At 41.1% G+C, this 20,250-nt stretch overlaps 1 protein-coding gene across 8 annotated transcripts in view; it reads right to left on the bottom strand.

The window, feature by feature from the left end:
- The window catches only part of LOC115007887 (band 4.1-like protein 1), an 80,548-nt gene that overhangs the window by 4,836 nt on the left and 55,462 nt on the right, over nt 1–20,250 (bottom strand). For 5 of the 8 annotated variants that reach the window (XM_029430977.1, XM_029430982.1, XM_029430978.1 and 2 more), the window contains exons 12-23: nt 18,686–18,912; nt 18,215–18,250; nt 15,843–15,992; nt 13,733–13,819; nt 11,245–12,654; nt 8,630–8,680; nt 6,804–7,148; nt 6,222–6,350; nt 1,428–1,487; nt 716–811; nt 284–364; nt 48–164 (exon numbers count right to left, since the gene is read on the bottom strand). In XM_029430977.1, the coding sequence (XP_029286837.1) occupies nt 48–164; nt 284–364; nt 716–811; nt 1,428–1,487; nt 6,222–6,350; nt 6,804–7,148; nt 8,630–8,680; nt 11,245–12,654; nt 13,733–13,819; nt 15,843–15,992; nt 18,215–18,250; nt 18,686–18,912 (2,789 nt within the window). The remainder of the gene's footprint in view (nt 1–47; nt 165–283; nt 365–715; nt 812–1,427; nt 1,488–6,221; nt 6,351–6,803; nt 7,149–8,629; nt 8,681–11,244; nt 12,655–13,732; nt 13,820–15,842; nt 15,993–18,214; nt 18,251–18,685; nt 18,913–20,250) is intronic. The other 3 variants (XM_029430979.1, XM_029430984.1, XM_029430985.1) reach the window with 3 other exon arrangements.

Here is a 20,250-nt window from a genome sequence, read left to right as displayed (position 1 = left end):
CACTCTGATCACATGACCAGACTGTGAACACTGTAAGAGTCACATACCTCTGCTTGCTGCTGCATCTCCTCAGTAGGAGACTCTGTTTCCCTGATAACCACTGCTTTTGTCACCAGCATGTCAGGGTGCTGCTGCTTGGCCTCTTGGATGGCCATAGCGAGGGCCTGGGGACATGGAGCATGGATGCATGGCTCATAAACCTCACATAATAGCTTCCTGTGCTTGATGATTTATTAACCATACAGTGCAAGCGTTGCTGTATTTCTTTAATACTTCTCCTCACCTGATGCTGGTCCACATCATCATCTCCTGTGATTATAATCCTTTTCTCGATTCTGGTCTCTGAGTAGCCTCCTTTTACAGTCTGCAGAACACATACAGAAAGAAAGACATTCAATAAATCATAGGCTCATACGCAACTATTAAAAATGGCACTTTATGGATGACAATCAAAGGTAATATTGTATCATTCAATTGTTGTATTAATGTAAAGCTTATTGGAGTTAAAAACATTGTGTGGCAACTGAATCGTAAATATTATTTTCCTTATAATTTTTACGTCAATTAAATAATCTAAATATTTGGTCGTCTACTCCAACATGTCGACAATGAGGGATGAGACATATTTAGGAGTGTACCATAAGATACAGATGTGATGCGCTGACTACAGCCTCCACTCATTAAACTGTAACCATGGGAACAGATAAGGTGTTACCTTGGTAACTTGAGTTGTAGTTGCTGAGGTTACGCTCTCAGCAGTGATGGTCAGCGGGGACACAACAGACTCCCTCCCTGGAGTTCCAGCTTTCACCTACCAAACATTCGTTAGAGGGGAGTCTCACACACATGAGAGACACACTGCAGACACACACACGAGACACACTGCACACACACACATGAGACACACTGCAGACACACACATGAGTGCTACACTACAAATTTAGTGCTACATACAGTACAAAATATGATATAAAACAGAAAAAAGCAGGAAATCTCTATATTTGATCCTGAAAACAGCATTTTTGGACATTCGTGCATGATTTTTGCATGTTGATGGACTAATGGATAAGTCAAGAAATCGTTGCAGCTTTACCTTCACCTACAGTTTGTAACTCAGACTTCTTTGTTAAAAGTAAAAATCTCTGCTATAAATGGAAAATAAAGAAAAAGGATCAAATATAATGAGCACACAGAGAAATGATAGTAATTTGTAGCAACTAAGTCCTGTGAGTGTGATGTTGTTTTCTTACAGTATTCATTGTTACACTTATTCAGAAGGATATGAAGTGAAGGTCAAGGTTACAAAAAAGAAGACAGCGGAAGAAGAATGGCTGGAGTTTCTTACTCTGCCGCCACACACACACACACACACACACACACACACACACACACACACACACACACACTTCCTCTGTAAAGGTACTTACAGGGGAGCCATTTTCTTTAAGCGCAGCAGGAGCCTCCCGCGGGCTGATGACTCCATAGCTCTGAAGCAGAGAGAAACAGACATGTGTGGGCAATGTGTTTATGAACTTCCTAATATGAATTAAGGTGATCATACAAAGAAGCATTACTTCAATAAGCTTATTAGCGATACAGTCATTAGTAATAAGGCAGACACACAGAATGACACATTATATACACTGAACTAAAACCTGAACGCTTTTTTCACGAGTAAAAACAAAACTAAGACTTTTTCTATGCACACTAAAGACATATTCCTCTCACATTTTGCGAACCAGGTGTTAGAAAGCACGTCTCCTTTGCCATGATAATTCATCCGCTTGACAGGTGTGGCATATCAAGATGCTGATTAAACAGCATGATTACTACACAGCTGTGTCTTGGGCTGGTCATAAAGGCCCCTCTAAAATGTGCAGTTTTATCTTGAAAAAAGACATTTATTAGGATTTCACACGTCTGGGGCGACAGAAACAAATTTTTTGGTCACAGACAACCCAACAAAATCATTAATCTGGTGTGACCGCATGCACTGCTACACATCTCCTTTGCATAGAGTTGATCAGGTTGTTGATTGTGCCCCGTGGAGTGTTCAATGGCTGTGCCAAGTTGCTGGATACTGGCAGGAGTTTGAACATGATGCCGTACACGCCGATCCAGAGCATTTCAAACTTGCTCAATGGGTGACATGTCTGGTGAGTGTGCAGGCCAGGCAAGAACTGGGATGTTTTCAGCTTCCAGGGATTCTGTAGCGACCCTTGCAACATGGGGCAGAGCATTATCATGCTGCAACATGAGGTGATGGAGGCGAAATAATGGCACGACAATGATTCTGAGGATCCCGTTGTGGTATATCAGTGCTTTCAAATTGCCATCAATAAAATGCACCCGTGTTGGTTGTCTGTAGCTTATGCCAGCTCATACCATGAACCCATCGCCACCATGACAACTCTGTTCACAAACTAAAACAATAAGCTAAAAGATGCAAAAATGCTTAGAGCTCTTGGGAACTGCAATGTTTGTTTATCAGTACTAGCAAACTCTTTCACAATGCACAGTCATTGATCCAAATGTTGTACAACTACAATTATCGCCTTGCGGTTGTCTGCGGCCGCCAACCAGTCAAGTTTACATTCATGTCTGTCCAAAATGTCACCATTCTATCCTATTAGATATTTGGGTAAAATTGTCCTATTTAGCAAATTCATTCTTGAGTTATGGCCAAAAGCATATTTTCACAGTGAAATCAGTTCATACTGTAGTCCAAGTGAGACACACGGACAACCCGAAAAACCAAACCTTCGGCCACAGCGTGGAAAAATATTGATTAGTACAGCTTCAAAAACATCATGTCCCAAATCGATACTACACACTAATTATATACAGTATGCACCACACACTAATCATTAACACTGCACACTGATTTGGCAGTAAGTATGCAGAAATATCAACATATTCAATCATTTTATACTAATGGAAATAATACTCTGTGTGATGTCAATGAAACCGTGACTTTGGAAAGCTACTGCCAATTCAACTTCACAAAGATGCATCATATTGGTTTTCCTAAATAAAATAGAATTGCATTGTGGGGAATAGTGTGTAACAGCAAACTCAAACATGTTCTGTACTTAGTATGATACTGTCTGCTTTGATTGTACTTTAATGTCACTTTTCTCATGTGTACACACTATATACAAAAAAGCATAAATAGCAGATATGCTGGTATGCCATGGCAGGAAATTAATAGGTTTATTTAATAACCTTGCATATAGCCTGCACTGGCTACACTTGTTACAGTTCTAGGGTCCCGGTATAGACCTGTGTTGACATGTCATCGCAGGAAAAGCACAGGTGTAATTGATAACATAAATACATTCCAGGGTTCCAGGGTTCTGGTAACAACCTTTCTCACAGCACACATTTCAACTTGTCATAGTAGTGAAAGTGATATTTGAAATCTAAATTGAATTCAGCCATCAATAATTTCATTATTTACACAATTATTTTATTTATTTTTTCTGCTATGACGAGCCAAAATGTCTGCCGTGACAAAGCTTTATTGTTAATGCTGGCTCACTCCAACTACTTTGTTATCGTTTGTTTCTTACACCTGTGGTTAAAAGTCACAATGTCTGTCTATGGAAGAACACGCAGGAAACAAGAAGCATCTCTGTGGGTGAGGTTTAGTCAGTGGTGGAAGAAATAATGAGATAATTTACTCAAGTGAAAGTAGGAATACCACAGTATTAAAAATATTCCATTACTCCTGCATTCAAGATCTTACTCAAGAAAAAGTACAGAAGTATGAGCATTAAATGTTGGAATATTATTATTGATGCATTTATCTAAGCAGCACTTTAATGTGGGTAGATAAGGTAGAGCTCATTTTACCTAACTTAATATACTGTTTTGTAGTTTAATCTAGTCCTCCACACACGGCTTGAGGACTACCGTTGCCATTTTTCTTGGAAGCGAATCAGAACAGACTGGGCTTTTTGGAGAGGGGTCTTAAAGAGACAGGCGCTGAAATGGAGCTTTTCAGGGAAAATACAGGTAAATTCAGAAGGAGAGTATGAGAAAAATAATGTGTTTTTTGAACATTAAAGCATGTAAACATGTTTTAGAAGAAACCCAAAATACAAACATGAAGCTGACAATAAGTACCTTTAAAAAATAATTTGATGAAAGAGGAAAGATTGTGTTCTTCAAAAGCTCAATTTAGAGCAACTGAATGGACCTATGTAAATGCTTCTATTGTATAGTATTTAAACTATTATTAACCATTGTTATTTTATCAAAATAATCTGAGTGATAAAGCAAAAATACAATCAAGATACTCTGGTTTTGTATTGCCAACACATTTCATAGCCATGAGTGACAATTGATCCAATAGCAGCATGTGTATACTTGATGAATTGTTTATAAAAAGGCAATCCTCAAGACCAACACATTCCTTTTACCACAATCGGGTGGCAATCTTGCCCAAATTGAAAGGCTGTCGCTGACATGCAGCCAGCTGGCAGCAGCCGAGCCTTTGTGCTGCTGTTGAGATGAAACAGCCATGAAATGGCTCCATCTGCTGGCTCAATAATGTTGGTGCTGGAGATCTTTGTCTGCCTAACCATGATGTCATCCTCCATTTGCTGCAGATGCGCACACACACAAAGATGTCTTACTCTGAAGTATTTGAGAATTGGATTTAACACTGATCCAGCACTTCAAAGGCCCCCTCTCTACATCATTGCCGGAGTTCAACCACACCATTAGCTGGATTGCTAAAGAGCCCCGCAATGATTGCATTTTAATAAGGCACCTGTGGGACAATCAGACAGCACTCAAATCTTTGCCTCCGGAGATGAATGGGATTCACACCTGCTTTCATCATCCTCATTAATACACTGTCAATACTCAAATCACTCCATAATGATGCTATTATGTCATCCCTATCTGGGGAATATGGGCTTCATGTCACTGCAGCACTAAGAAAATTATTCCTCCTCTAATCAAGACCGACTCCAGAGCTCCGCATTACACTTGTTCATTGCAAGTCTATTGTTTTAGGGATCCTGTGATGAGTATTGCCCTTACTTTCTACCAATACTGCAGCTTAAAATTGTATCAGCATTAATATATACCATATGACAGAGAAAAAAGGAACAAGAGCTAAAGAAAAGGGGTGCCATGTCATTGTTCCGAAACCTCAATAGAATATGTCCCATTGGACCGAAATCCCATTATCCAACAGTGCATTACCCTGAAAACAAACACCCATTGTTCTAAAGGCCCATTGCTCCAAAAATGCACACTCTCCATGCAACAAACAAAAGCACATGACTAATTACTATACAGAAAGACGGTGAAGGAATGTCCCGCCGTACTCTGCCCTAACCCTAACAGATCTCACTCCTCATACCTAAACCTACCCAACCCAACCAATGAAGCAACAAGTACTAGCCAATCAAAGGCAGGTCATGCCTTCGCCTTAGTAGCAGAGAGTGTATTTTAGGATTAATGGGCCTTTCGAGCAATGGCTGTTTGTTTTTGGGCTTACAGACTGTCCAACAAATGTCCCATTGGACCAAAACCCCATTTGTCGGACAATTGGGGTTTCCGAATAATGGGCAGTTCCCAAGAAAAGGTACGATAAATCCAAGTGTACGTGTTGGACGAGTAGTTTGATACCAGTCTCTGTTGGATATATATATGAAGCTACAGCAGCCAGTTATCTTAGCTTAGCATAAATACTGGAAACAAGGGAAAGGAGCTAGTCTGGCTCTGTCCAATGGTAACAAAAGCTGCATACCATCACGTCTAAAGCACACCGTTATATCTTGTTTGTGAAAGTGTAAAAGCAAAACACGGAGCCAACCACAATAAATCGTCTGACACATAACTTCCTCTAAAACCATACCGTGTCCTTTTCACATTTTGTTTTTTGTATGGATTTTTAAAAACAAGATATAAGTAAATGAGTGAGTTTTAGAGGTGCGGAAAGGGAGATTATGTTACTCTCAGGGCTGCTGGCTGTAGCTTTGTCTTGAACAGTCAGATATTCCAGTGATCAATCATCTCATCTGACTTTCTACGAAAAGAAAAGCGAATATGTGTACTTCTCCAAACGCTTGCTGGCTAGAACAGTGGAGCTATTGTCGAGTATCATTTTATATGCAGCAAGTGACAATATGCAGAATTCACAGCCACACATTGTACATCACAGTAGTGTAAGGTTTGTTTGTATTCTAAACTGTTACATTTACCTGTGGTGAGACATTTATGATGTTGCCGTGGATCTCTGAGCCATTCGTGTGCGTCTCCGTCTTGCTGTCAGCCCTCTTCATCATATGGGCCGTGCTCACAGCACTGGCTTCTTTCTTTGCAACGGGAGGCTGTGTGAAACACAAACAGCACAGTTAAACCAAACAACATCATTTCTTCGCAGAAAAAACGACTCATTGCTTACGAGCTGTAGATCTTTCAGAACAAGGCATTTGAACATCTTTACTTAAAGGAACAAACACAACAACAAAAACAATTTATTGGATTCTTCAGCTTGATGAGAACATGCAAATGATGATGCAGTGGCAGGGGGAATCCGAAGAAAAGACAAAAATAAAATGTGTGAATAATTCATAAATGAATACATCAACAAAGAGAATAAAACATGTGGAACATTGTGGAACTTAAATGAACAAATGGAACAAAATTTAAACAATGGGAAATGGAACAACAAAAACAAAAAATATTTTAAAAAGCTGCAGTTAGTTATGGCACCAAGTCCAGCCAGGCAGGGTGAATCCAGCGGGTGATGATGATGATGAAGGATATATTCATCTGTCTACCTCGTGATGAGTTCCCTCCTCAATGGGAGACTTGTCCCGGGAGCCCATTAGACGGGCAGAGTAGAACCTGGAGGTCTCCTCAAAGTCCTCCCGGCCCACCTCGGGCTGTCGCTCCCTCTCTCCCACATCCGACATGCCTTTGGAGAAGTCCTCCGCGCCAGAGTGGAGGTCCATGATGACGGTGAAGTCGACCTCGGCCTCCAGGCTGGACGTGGAGCTGACCGTCATGCTGGAGCACTTGCGCTCGATGCCCAGGTGGCTTTCCCTCATGCAGGCCACCGTGTCCCGGTCCTGCTCCTCCTCTGAGGCTAACCTCGGCAGAGGCCTCCTGTCCCCGAATTCCTTCTGGGGCGGGTACAGACACATGGTCACCACTACAAGGTTACATAACGGCAGGCGGATCGATGACGAAGACGACATGGAATGGGATACAAGTAGCATCTTTGTGTTTGAGGTTTTGCTGGAGTTCATTGAGGACTCAAAATCAAAGCCATTGTATATGCAATGCATCCTGAATATACAGTAAAACAAAAATCATAGGGCATGCACAGAGTGTCAGAAAATTAAGTTGACTGTAGTAGGATGAATAGATTGAATTACCGGACACCCCAAGGGGTTACAGGATAAATAAGGAAATATTTCTACTACACTAAATGAGATACTTTTTCCTGGTCTTTGCTTCTCCTTTTTTCGCAGTTTCTACATATGTGGGTACGGCTTCCAAATACAACTGTAAGTTCAATACCAGGGCTGCTACCATTGTACCCCTGAGCAAGGCACTTAACCCTGAGTTGCTCCAGGGAGACTGTCCCTGTAGTTAGTTCACTGTAGGTGGCTTTGGATAAGAGTGTCTGCTAAATGACCTGTAATGACCATAGAAATGTGTGATTACTGTGAAAACAGCTTTTTACTATTAAAATGAAGTAAAACTGCAGTAACTGCACTCTGGCTATCCATGTATACAACTAAATTGCCTAATACATTTTTCCATAGCTGAAAAAATATATATCTTTTTAAACCAATATATTTATAATTCAGGTTATTATTTCATTTAACTAGTCCTGCTGCACATAATCATAATAAAGTTGGGTTTTTTTAAAGAAACATCACATGTTGCTTGTAGATCCTGATTTTGGATTTCTTGGGTAAAATAATATAATAATAATAATAATAATAATAATAATAATAATAATAATAATAATAATAATAATAATAATAATAATAATAATAATAATAATAATAATAATGAAGGCTGAAATTAAATGTTACGCAGTTTCCCAGTCAGCCAAAAAACGTTTCAACTTTAAGTTTATTCTCAACGTCATAGCTTCTGGAGTCATACGCTCTGCCCTTGTAGGCAACAAGTCACTATAAGCATTCAAATAAAACATAAGAAAGAAAAAAAAGTACTGACAGTCTGGGTCTAGGGGTCGGAAGTGAAACAGCTCTGTTTTAAGGGGTCATTAGCCAAAAAGGATGGGAACCATTAAATTACAATGAAGCTCCTGAGGCAGCTCATTCAATTACACGTACACCAGCTAATTAAATCACAGTAAAAACTAGATCCAGCCAGCAATAGATAAGCACAAGGGGTTTGGTTTTCCACCCACACATTCAATTCAAACTCAAGATGATGGATGACCGCAGCTGAGTAGCCAGTGAAAAGTAACACAATTCATCCTTTATAGCTTGTGGCAATGTTTTATATATCAGGAAAAACTGGTCGGTCAGTTAGGAGGCATGCAGTTTAGCTGTGAGGGATGCAGAGAGGAAAAGACTTGATGGGTGGAGCATAATGAAAGTGGGTGTAAATGTGAATAAATAACCTTGAAATCAGCAAACGGCTCTTCATATATGGCAGGAGTAGAGACAGGCTCCTGCAGGGGGAAGCAGAGGAAAGAGCAGAGAGAGCATCTGAAGGTTAGCACAAGCTGAAGTGATCAGTGGACAGACGGGCCACAACACAAGCAGAGATCCTAACAGCAGAGTGTTTACTGGAGCCTGAAAATATGAGCTCAGTGTGTTTCTGAGCGCAAGATATTTCAGTCCCAACCTAAACTGGGATCCTGGTGTATTGCTCAGTTAGACTCCAAATCTGAAAGGGATAGTTCACCACAAAATCAAAAATACATATGTTTACTCTCACCTGTAGTGCTATTTATCGATGTAGTTTGTTTTGGTGTGAGTCGCAGAGTGTTGGAGATATCAGCCGTTGAGGTGTCTGCCTTCTCTTAACTATAATGGAAGCAGATGGCACTCTGCTTGTGGTGCTCAAAGCTAAAAACAAATACATAAAAATAAAAACTCAACAGTAATGTTCCTTTCCAGAAATCATGATTTGGTTACTCAAGATAATACACAGCAATTTCACATAGGAACTATTGTCTGCCCAACCGTATCACCACGCAGAAGGATGGTGCAACTAGTCAAGGACAAGAGGCTCATGATCGTGACAGCGTGAAATGTAAATATTAATGTTGTCCTCCTTGACTGAGCTGTAACGTTAGCCAACTGAGTAGACGCACGCTTACTTCTGTGCAGTGATACGGTTGGCTGGTGTAGTTCGGTAGAGAAAAGATAGTTCCTACATGAAACACAACATGTGCCCACAACAAGGTCTGTGTATTATCTCGAGTACCCGGGTTATGATTTCTGGAAAGAGACTTTGCTGTTTCAAATGTTATTTTTTTTTTACCTTTGAGCACCACAAGCCGAGTGCCATTGAGTTCTATTGTATTGGAGAGAAGACAGACATCTCTACGGCAGATATATCAACACTCGGCAACTCACACCAGAACATTCTAGATTGATAAAAAGCACCACAGGTATTATTTTGGGCTGAACTGTCCCTTCAATATAGCTACACATTTCTAAGTAGCTAATAATTCAGTATTTTTGTTATGTCTTTTATTTGACTCAAACCCAAGTTTAGGTGAGAAATTCAGCCAGACCCAATCAAAGCCTGCTGGGTCTGTTCAGATCCAGTCAGGTCCAAATGGATTTAGGCACAAATTTCAAGCACTACTCTACAGTAACACACAGCAATACAGTTTAGAGGACAGAAAAGAGGCGAGCTTACTGCAACAAAAACAACATCTACAGCCAGGTTTATTTGTTAGAATTAGCAGAGGCAGGACAAGAGAAACATGCAGTTTGTATAATGAGCAGGTTTTCAGCGTAGCAGCATTGACCAACTGAGAAAGTGTTGCAACACTACGCACCTTGAATTTCAATAAGGGAGCAGTCAAATATTGTCAAATAATATTGTTAAATATCCAATAAAAAAGGTGCCGGGGTGCATTACAAAGCCTGTCAAAATAACGAATGGGTCCACATGTTTGGAGGAGCACATAATATTTTCCCACACTCCCCGAGTTCAATCTGATCTTGATATGATTGTCACTCGCCAGTGAGGTCGTTGGCACACAGAGCTACGCAACACCTCTTCTCATGCCTGTTTAATCCAATATATGCAAGAGCTTGACTCGGATGAAAAGGTGGGAAATGATGAAAGCTGTCATGTCTATTCACTTCAAATTCCTTTCATTCGGGTGTCAAACGCGTGCAAACTCCTAATGATACCAACAGTGAAATGAAAGCAGCAAATCTGACTGTGTCAGGCACTGAGCTGTGAGGTCTGGCTGCTCACTGCCTGCTGGGGAGGAACCAATGTGTTTACATCAGCGCTTACTTTCATATCCAAGGGAGAGTAATGCATCTGATTAATGATTTATTATCACCAATCAGAAGGATGGAGGGATATTTTGTAAATTCTGTTGATGCAAGTTTGATGTCGTTTCTCAATCATTTGTGCACAAACCAATTCTATTCTCCATTGAGCTCCAATTTTGGGAAATAATAGCTGTCTGTTGCAAAATAATGGCAGCACTTTTCACCCTATCTCCTCAAATTAGTATGCCATAAATCTTTTGTTTTGCATTTCCAGTTTGAATATGGCACGGAGATGTGCAAAAAATCATCAGAGCGATGATAATACGCTTTAGATATTAAGCCTTTCTTTCCTTGCCACCCTGTGACAGAGAACAACGTGAGCTGGAAAGAAATCTGAGGCTCACAAGTTAGAGAAGGTGAAGACAAACCAACAACCAAAACATGAGATATTGATTTTTGTCTTTTGTTTTTGTTAGATTTCACAGCCAGTGGTGAGCTCTACAGATTTGCCGGACAGTGTGGTGCATGTTGGGGGGGCAATGAGGGGGAGAAATCGGGAAAATGTCCAAACTGTTTTGTAATATGTTTTGCCACAAGACGGAGCAAAAGTACCGCTCCGCCTGCTCTTCAAACAGGCACGAACAGGTAAGATGGATGAGTTCAAGTCACTGAAAACGTAGAAAAAAAGAAAAATGGCGTGCGAGTCTGTCTGAAGCTCATGCGATGCTTTAATTCCAATGACTGAATAGCAGATGCCAAGCAGAGTTACCGAGTGTCTCTTCTTGGCTGCGTCCAGGCTTGGCTCCCTGCCGGCGTTTCGGCTGTTCCGCAGTATGAGTCCAGACTCCCGAGCCTTCTGTGTTTTCACTGGTGGGGCTGGGGGAGCCATTTTGGGAAGCGCTGAAATCTTTGAGCTGAACGAATGACTCTCTGTCGGTCCTCTACCAGACTGAAAGCTCTCATCAGGATGTTCTGCTTTAGCGATGCCCTCCAGATCTGCTGCGAATGCTGGATGGAAGGCGGCGGAGTCAGTCCAGGCAAGGTCTAAGGATCCCTCCGGAGAGCCCACCGACCAGCGGTATTCTCTTCTCATGAGCCGTGTGGGCTCGTCCCTGTCCCTCTCGTCCTTACATGCTACACTCTTTGACCGCTCTGGCTTGAGAGGAACAATCCTGGAGATTTCCGACTGGCAGCTGCTGCCAGACAGTCGGTGGAGAGACGTCCTCTGACCTCTGTCTCCCATGAGGCCCTCAATATCCTCTCCCCCGGAACTACTGATCTTCCTCTCATGCGTCCTGACCTGTCGCAGCTTAACCTCAGCTAGCTCTTTGTTGTCAATAAGGCCCCGCCCTCGCACCTTCGTCACACACTCCCCTTTAACACCTGCTAACGAACTATCCTGCTCTGTCTTCCCGGGTCCATTCACTGAGCCTAAATCGATATCGGCCGGCCCAACCTGACTCACTTTTCTCTTCACCTGCTCTGCTTCTTGAGTGGAGACCTGTCTGCATTCGCTCTCTATTGATATATCCTCTTGGTTGTCTGTATAGACCCTGACAGTCTGATCCTTTCTTGATTCCTGATCATCTTTCATCGTCTCCACCGGCAATAATTCACAAGGATTTCCTGTTTTCGAGGTTTGTTCTGGACTGATGTCTGATTCCGAGCCCTCATTTCCTTCTTCAGTAGAATCACTGCTTTCTTTCCCGTAGATGAGCTCGGGAGGCATTCCCAGGTTTAAGCTCTGGGGTCTCCTCTTTTTCCTTGGTTTAGACGTTGAACACTCCTTTATCTTCAGCGAGCCCGGGGCCACATCATTGTTTGCCTCGGGGTCTGAGGCTTGAGATGGTTTACTTTGAGATTTGTCTGGCAACAAGTCTGCATTCTCAGATAATTGAATCACAAAACGGCTTTTATTAGTCGGCCGGGACTCAGAGCACTCGTCTGCCTCTCTGGATGATTTTGTTGATGGAAATTCATCAATATGGCTTTTCATTTCTTTTCTGTCATACCCTGTTACCTCTTTATGTATCATCTTGGTAAGGTCTATCTCTTTTTCCACCTCCTCTGTCTCCCATGAGGAATCCGATGTGAGAGATTTGATCTTTTCTTCTGCCTTCCAGTCATGGTCCTGTTGATAAGTTTCTTGTTTTTCAATCAATACCCACTCCTCAGAGCCCTACATGTTGATATAGATTAAACACAGTTAGAAAGGCCAAGCAGAGCTGCTGCAAATCTACACAATCATTTGAATCACAGAAAAGGGAACACAATGTAAAACCAGTACATAGGTAAGTTTTGGTAATCATGAAATTGCATTCATTGTACAATGTGGTGCTATTTTCTTAAGGGGAGACACCCCAAGTGAATAGGGTAAACATTTTTTAACTAAAATGTATCACACTGAAACTTAATTTCTTAAGTTAAAACAATATATTTTTTGTATTACAATCTTTCTGAAATTGTATGTTTAAATATGCAAATGCACAAATGTGAACATTGGATGAAGCCAGGTCCAACATTCTTGTTTCATTTTGTTCACATATTAGAGTCAAAGGTTTTTACAGAGGGCATAAATCCATAAATCAGAAAACACTGTCAATAGCCATGAAAAATCCATTTTTCGCCATGTTTTTAGGAATATAATGTTCTATAAATCAGGCTATGAAGGACATATGAACAAGCCCTCGTAAAAAAAACCTTCAGAATATAGATATGAATGAAACTGGAAAGTTTGGTGCCTGTAAGTGCTGCTGAAGTGGAGATTTCTAGTATGAGAAAAAGGCCTTTAAAATATGTAGCCTTTTGTAATATTCCTTACATTTTACAAGACACTACAGTTGAATAGGGTAACAATTTTAACCAAAAGATATCACCATGAAATTTCCCTAGTTGACTACTTAAATAAAGTCAATATATTTTTGTATGACATGTTTTCTGAAATGTCATGTTTAAATATGCAAATGAGGCATTATCTAATGCTAACTTTTGGTAATTATCGGAGAAATCTACAGACACAAACAGACATATTTGGTCAAGTAAACACCTAAATTTGTATATATTTTATTTGTAATAGCCCAAAATCTCAAAATTAACCAGCGCATGAAAAACAATGTTTTTGCCTGTAGTATTTCGCCTTAAAACAGGATAGACGTATGAATGGTAATGATGCATACAAGGCAGGGCACTTCACCAAACCACAAATGCTACAAATAGTAAGCCGTATCATGAAAGAGGAGGAAAGAGAAATGTGCAACCTCAGGGGAAGTCACCACTGTCTTCTGGACGAAACCCTCAACAGACAGACTGTTGACAGGGTCCTTCCCCACTGCTCTGCCCACCGACTGGCCGACACGAGGCAGAGGAGAGAGTTCAAAAGAGAAGAACAGCTGTTAGAGCTCCGACTCGAAATGAAGAGGTCAATTAGTAGGACGCACATTAAAACGTTTCATGCCAAAGTGAGAAAATTGGAAAGGCAGGAAAAATCAGTGCTAACAAGTTTTAAAGGGACAGTTCACCCCCCCAAAAAAAACGTTCCTATTACCTGTAGTGCTATTTATCAATCTAGAATGTTTCGGACTGTCTGTTTATTAATATAATAAGTTTTATGTAGGAACTATTTCCTTTCTAAACGCTATTCCTGCGTACGAATAAAAAGATGCACACTTCCTGCTGCGCGGTGATACGGTTGGTGGGTGTAGTTCAGTAGAGAGAAAATAGTTCCTACATGAAACTACTCACAACAAGCTCTGTTACAATCACAATCACAAGATTATCTTGTGTAACCAGGTCATGATTTCTGGAAAGAGACATTTCTGTTGAGCTTTTCAAATGTAGTTGTTTGGTGCTTTGAAGACCACAAGCCGAGTGCCATCGGGAGAGAAGGCAGACATCCCTGCGGTCGATATCTCCAACAGTCGGGAGCTCACATCAAAAACAATCTAGATTGATGAATAGCACTACAGGTAAGAGGAAAAATATGTCTTACTATTTTGGTGTGAAGTGTCTCGTTAAACTGAGTCATTCTGTAGAAACTTTTTAATGAACTTCCAACTGAAAACAAGCAATCCCATCGAACTGACAGCCAGCGAATCCACACAACCAAATCAGGAGACATTTGCAATGCAAATATCTGCAACTACATCAAAGAGTTGAGTTCGACTGACTCTTAGAGCACAGAGACTTTCCCAGCCTTTGACTGTCAGTCAAACTGAATAGTACCTCCTCTTACCTGGAATGAGACACACAGCAGATTACATTTTCTGCTGCAGACAACGTTTGACATTCTCTGAGCATAATCTGATTGTCCCAGACAGCAGATGAAAGATTGTCTGAAGACAATTTAGGCATCGGCAAAAACAGAACCATCCTATTTGAAGACTACAATCTCAGTGGTCTACCTTCAATAGCCTAATTACCAAATATGTGATCAGAACTCAAGAGCTTTCCTGATCTGGATCTGTCACTGTAAGGCAATCAAGAAAAATTAAATAAAAAAGATAACTGATAATTACTTTTCAAGTGCCTCACATTGGGTAAATCTCCAAAAACATCTAATCTCATCAAGATGCTTCCTCCTGTGCTACTTGTCAGTCATCTTCAAGTACCTCTGAGATACTGTCAGAATTATTCTGGTACACCAGAGATCCACTTCATTATACACTTCTTAAAATAAATAAAATAAACTGCAGATTGTTGTGTTTCCTGTGAGTTCTTTGCACAGGAGATACTTGTTTGAACCTTCTCTAGGGGAAAAAATAGCCATAACTACCTTCAATAATCATACCGGTAGCATATCTTCAGGCTTGAATTATTCGAATGAAAAGAGTATACAAAAAGTGTCTCTGTGCAGCCCTGTCCCCTACAAATATACCTTCCTCAATAACGTTTCGAGGGAAATGTATTTTCTCCCAGATTATGTTGGCAATTTTAAACATGGTTAACATTGTCAATTGAAAGAAAACAAAAATTTGAGTTCCAGATGTAAATTTATAAAAGTCAACATTAACTTCAAACGGGACACGGACAGTGGCCTCCGGGGGAAAAGTCCTGTGTTTGTTTGACCCATCCATCCCGTCCTGCTCCCTACGCAAACTTCCGTGGACTGATTAGAAACATATCTGCGATTCGTCAAAAACAGACAAAGGGACAAAAGGAGACCAAACTGCTCTGTGTCACCAAAGTATGGCCTGTTTTACTTCGAGTGAGGCCCCAAAAAGAGCAATTCAACACGATGGGAAAAGCGGCCAGATGGGAATATCAGTGCCCTTTAATGGAAAGTCAAGCATCAGAGTTCACTGGATTTGAGATATTGACCATAGTGGACTTAAGAGCGCTCATGCACAACCCCCGCACAAGTCTACTCACAGCCTTCTTCTCCGGCGTGCCAGTTGGGGAGGTGGCTGACAGATGTTTCTCGCGGTACGACAGCTTGCTGTTGGGCTCCTTCAAGGCTCTCTTCAGCTCGTTGATGCTGGCCTGGTGCTTCAGCAAGACGTCCTTCGACTTATCCAAAAACTGGAGGAGAATGTGCGGAAGGAGAAGAAGAAAAAACAAGATGGAGAGAGAAGCGGGGAAGCATTAGCGGGATATCAAAAACCTTTTCAACAGCAGTACTAAACATCAACGCATGATATGGATGACTGAACAGGACGGGACATAGCGCTGCACATACAGGAGAAGATGCAATGTGAAATGCTAACACTAATGTTAACTAGAGTTTATGCTGGTGTTTTACTCTGGTGCTGTAGCCCAGAGAGATCAATGACACTTAAGATGCTATTAAAGCTCACAGAAAACAAAAACATTTATCGTTACAACTGAATTAGTTTTTTAGAAACTAAACACTCACTGCAAAGTAGATGAATTAAGAAATTAATATGTAACATCTATTAACCTTGTTGGATGAATCAATCTCTGTAATGGTGTGTTTGTTTGGAGTGATGACAATCAGGGGTGGAAAGTAACTTTGTACATTCTCTAATATTTTGGATCGATTTTAGCTACTCCACAACATTCCAGTGGAAAATGTAAGATGAAAATGTTTGACTTTTGACAATTTTGAGACATTTCCCCTTTTAGATAGCTTCAGTTATATAACGAGGCCCGAGGATGTCAGAATATTACATTTTTCACAAGAGCGGCCGTAGCTTGGGAACTGGAGGGTCGCTGGATCAAGTCCCCCCAAACAGCCCAAGTACGGAGAGTGGACTGGTACCAATTTGCTTCCTAGACACTCAAAGGTATTTCACTGAGACTTTCAAAGTGGAAACTAGAAAGTACTGTGTGCTCACAGCGACCAGATGTTTCAAATGAATATGACATTCAAAAAATATGTAATAAATATCCTTTAATCCAAGGTGCAGGTAAATATGAATCTGTAAAAACCTCCAAACAGCCGGACACATGACAAAAAACACGAGGGCCGAAGACAGGAACCTGTACCTCCCGTCTGTGCTGAGGAGAGGCCTCCTAATCCAACTGAGATAGCTGAGTTGGAGCAGGAGGTGGGGCGAGCGCAAGAGTGGAGAGTGCAGGGTCAGAGAGTGCAGGAACAAGGTCAGATGCAGAGACAGGATGGTAGAAGGTCAGTCAGTCAGAGGACAGGCAGGCAGACAGACAGACAGGAGGCAGACAGACAGACAGGAGGCAGACAGACAGACAGGAGGGCGAGATTTGGCCACGCATTATCGTGCCAAGACAAATTTGGAAATACATCCCAGTGAACATTTTGGAATAGATGATAATAGCGATATGAATGTGATATGTTTGATCTAAACACATTTCAACAGGGGAGAAAAAGGTTTTGCCTGAAAAATTACTTTTGTTTCCAGATGTGAAACAATAGGTTTTGGCAGGTGATTTTGTTGTTGTTGTTGTCAGAATCATTGTTGTTGTAATACCAATCTTGGCCACAAGAAGCCAAAGAGCACCACGACCTCATGTTCTAAATATGACTAAAAGCATTCCAATTTTCTTCCAGGTCAGTTTTAATTTCTCCATGTACTCTAAACACAAGGTACACATACTGTCATAACAATAATGTTACATAACTTACTAACACACAATATCTTATGTTCACGGTGCATGGACAAATTAAAACTCACCTGGAAGAAAATGTGCATGCTTTTAGGCCTATTTAGAACAGGGAGTAGTGGTGCACTTCAGCCTCTTGTGGCCAAAAGTAGTATTACAACAACAACAACAACAACAACAACAACAACAATTATAGATGATCCTGACGACAACAAAATCCCCGGCCAAAGCTTTATTCAAATGTTTTCAAAGATGACAACAAAAAAAAGGAACTCAGGCAAAACCCTTTTCTCACCTGTCACAAGTCATAATACCAGGAGAGAAAACTATTTAGATCAGAAAATCTTAGAAAATGAATCACATCATTATATCATCAATATAAAATCATATCAAACTGGTTTCTAAAGCTTTTTGAGCATGTCATATTGTGGAAATTCTTGGCTTCAGTTGTTCCCACTGTACTAATCACTGTCAGTCAAATGTTTGCTGGGATGCTTAACTATGACAACTGAGCCCAGAAACAACCTTTGCAGCATCACTTGCTTATATGGTGCAATGCAGTCCAATGCAGTCCAGTTCTATGTGATGGACAGAGTTGACTGTCACATAGAGAATGAAATACAATAAGACAGATCTACGTAATGACGGATGAATAAAGACGGGTAAACAGACCGACAGGAACCAAATCACCAGACACCAAATACCTCCTGTTTACTGTCAACTGGTGACCCAGCCTCCTCCTTATCGCCAGCAAGAGTTAGAAAAAGAAATAGCATGTTAGCAACAGAAAGCTAGGCTTGAGTTTGCATTTGTCAGCATACTGAGAAAGGGTTAAAAAACTGTAAAGCTGTCAGCAGGATTTATGAGCAGTGCAGTGTAAGTATATAAGCCTGCGAGTGAATAGGAGTGAAAGGAGTGAAAGGAGAAGTTAGTAAATGCTAAATCCACCAAAGCCACCACAGTGCTATGCCCTGCTGGATAAGCCTACATTGACCTGAGAGGCTTGTACTCCACCTATGTACATCAGCACTCCTGCAGTCCATGCAATGTCCCTGCACCAAGGCCGGAGTTGTCTTCAAAGTGACTAAAGCTTTATACATGTGGACCAGCAGAATGTACTTCGGCACAATAGAAATTCTTAAAAAAGTCAAAGTTTGTGAGGAAATCTTTACTACCATGATCTCTTTCTTTCTGCTTGGAGTGACATCGCCGTCATATTCTTCCTCTGTCTTGTCCTCCAGCTCTTGGTCCTTGTCGTCCTCGTCCTGCTCCAGACTTGGCTCAAGCTCGGTCTCCTGCTCGTCCATAGAGGGTCTGTTGAGGCGACGCTGTTCACTGACGCTGCGGTGGGTGAGGCCATCGTGGTTCTCACACATGGCTGAAATCGGCCTTGAGAACTCTGCTGGTAACACAATTTGAAGTATTAAATCACCTGTCCGTCCAACCCCATCGTCTTCTTCTCCCCCTGTGCCATAGCATTATCGAGTCAGTACTTCTGTGTGGTGCCTTCTGTTTTCCCCACATGCTTACAGTTACCAATAAGAACTCCTTCCTTCAGGACGCAGGTAGAGACTGTCCATGTGCAGAAAGACCTGTTTTAGCATAAGCTTTGAGTAACACTCTCCATGTCTATGCATTATAAACATACATATAATGCATCAAATTCTACTTACATCAGTCTATATGTTATAAGCACATATTCCTAATGCTTCATAACAATAATCATAACACAGTATAAAGCATTGTATAATGTCTTACAAGGTCAAATATCACAATATTGCATGTGTGTCACTCACTGAACTGTTTCTGCAGAGATCATAGTGTATTATAATTCTCATCGTTGCAATACATTTTAATATTGTTCAAATACATTACAATCACTGTTATAATGCATTATATTGGTATTTTAAGTTACTCTAAGTCAGGCGTTCAGAGGACGTTCAGAGGACGTCGGGGGGGGGGGGGGCTGGAAGCAATAGTTTAGAAAGGGGGGCGTTCACGTGTCTTTGGGGGGTGTTTGTGTGTACGGCCCGCGAGGTAATTCATTAAACACACGCAAAAAAATCTACTCCAAAAAAATGAATCCAAATCTAGACAGATATAGAATATAACTGGCGACTGACTGTTTTTCCTGGCCAAGGTCAGGGTCCTTGAACACAACACGAGCGGAGCATGTCATCATGTGGTCATTTCATGTCAAAAACTTCAAGATTAAACGAGACGGTCATTGACATCAGTGAACGCAGCATGGCGAGAGTAAAAAAGAGAAAGGTGGATGCGGAATGTTCCAGAAGAAATGGACGAACAATTATTTCTTTGTGGAAGTAAAAGGCCAGTGTTTGTTAGCTTGCGGTCATGGAAAAGGCTCTTGACCTGCATTACAGCACGAAACATGCCAAACTGCATGAGCTGAAAGGACGAATCAAGTGCGTTTGAATAAAGTTAACATTGTGTGTTTTTAGACTTTTATTTTTATTTTGCTGAGCGATAAAGTGCTGCTTGAAAAACAAAAACAAGCGCCTTCCCCCTCAGCCACCACTGTTCGAAAGCATTAATGTTATTATAATGTTATTCCAAAGATACACCATGAATAAAACTAATCTGAATTAATGTTGAAACACTACCGCTCTGGTCGGGACATGGACCAGCAGCAGACAAGCTGCACTCTGGCTGCTCGTAGTAGCAGAGCTAACACCAGCAGGGCTAACACCAGCAGAGCTAACACCAGCAGGGCTAAAGT

This window comes from Cottoperca gobio, chromosome 5 (genome assembly GCF_900634415.1).
Source record: "Cottoperca gobio chromosome 5, fCotGob3.1, whole genome shotgun sequence".
In the NCBI taxonomy this organism is placed as follows: Eukaryota; Metazoa; Chordata; class Actinopteri; order Perciformes; family Bovichtidae; genus Cottoperca; species Cottoperca gobio.
Note: the sequence above shows the minus strand (reverse complement) of the source record. Positions and strands in the feature narration are given on the sequence as shown.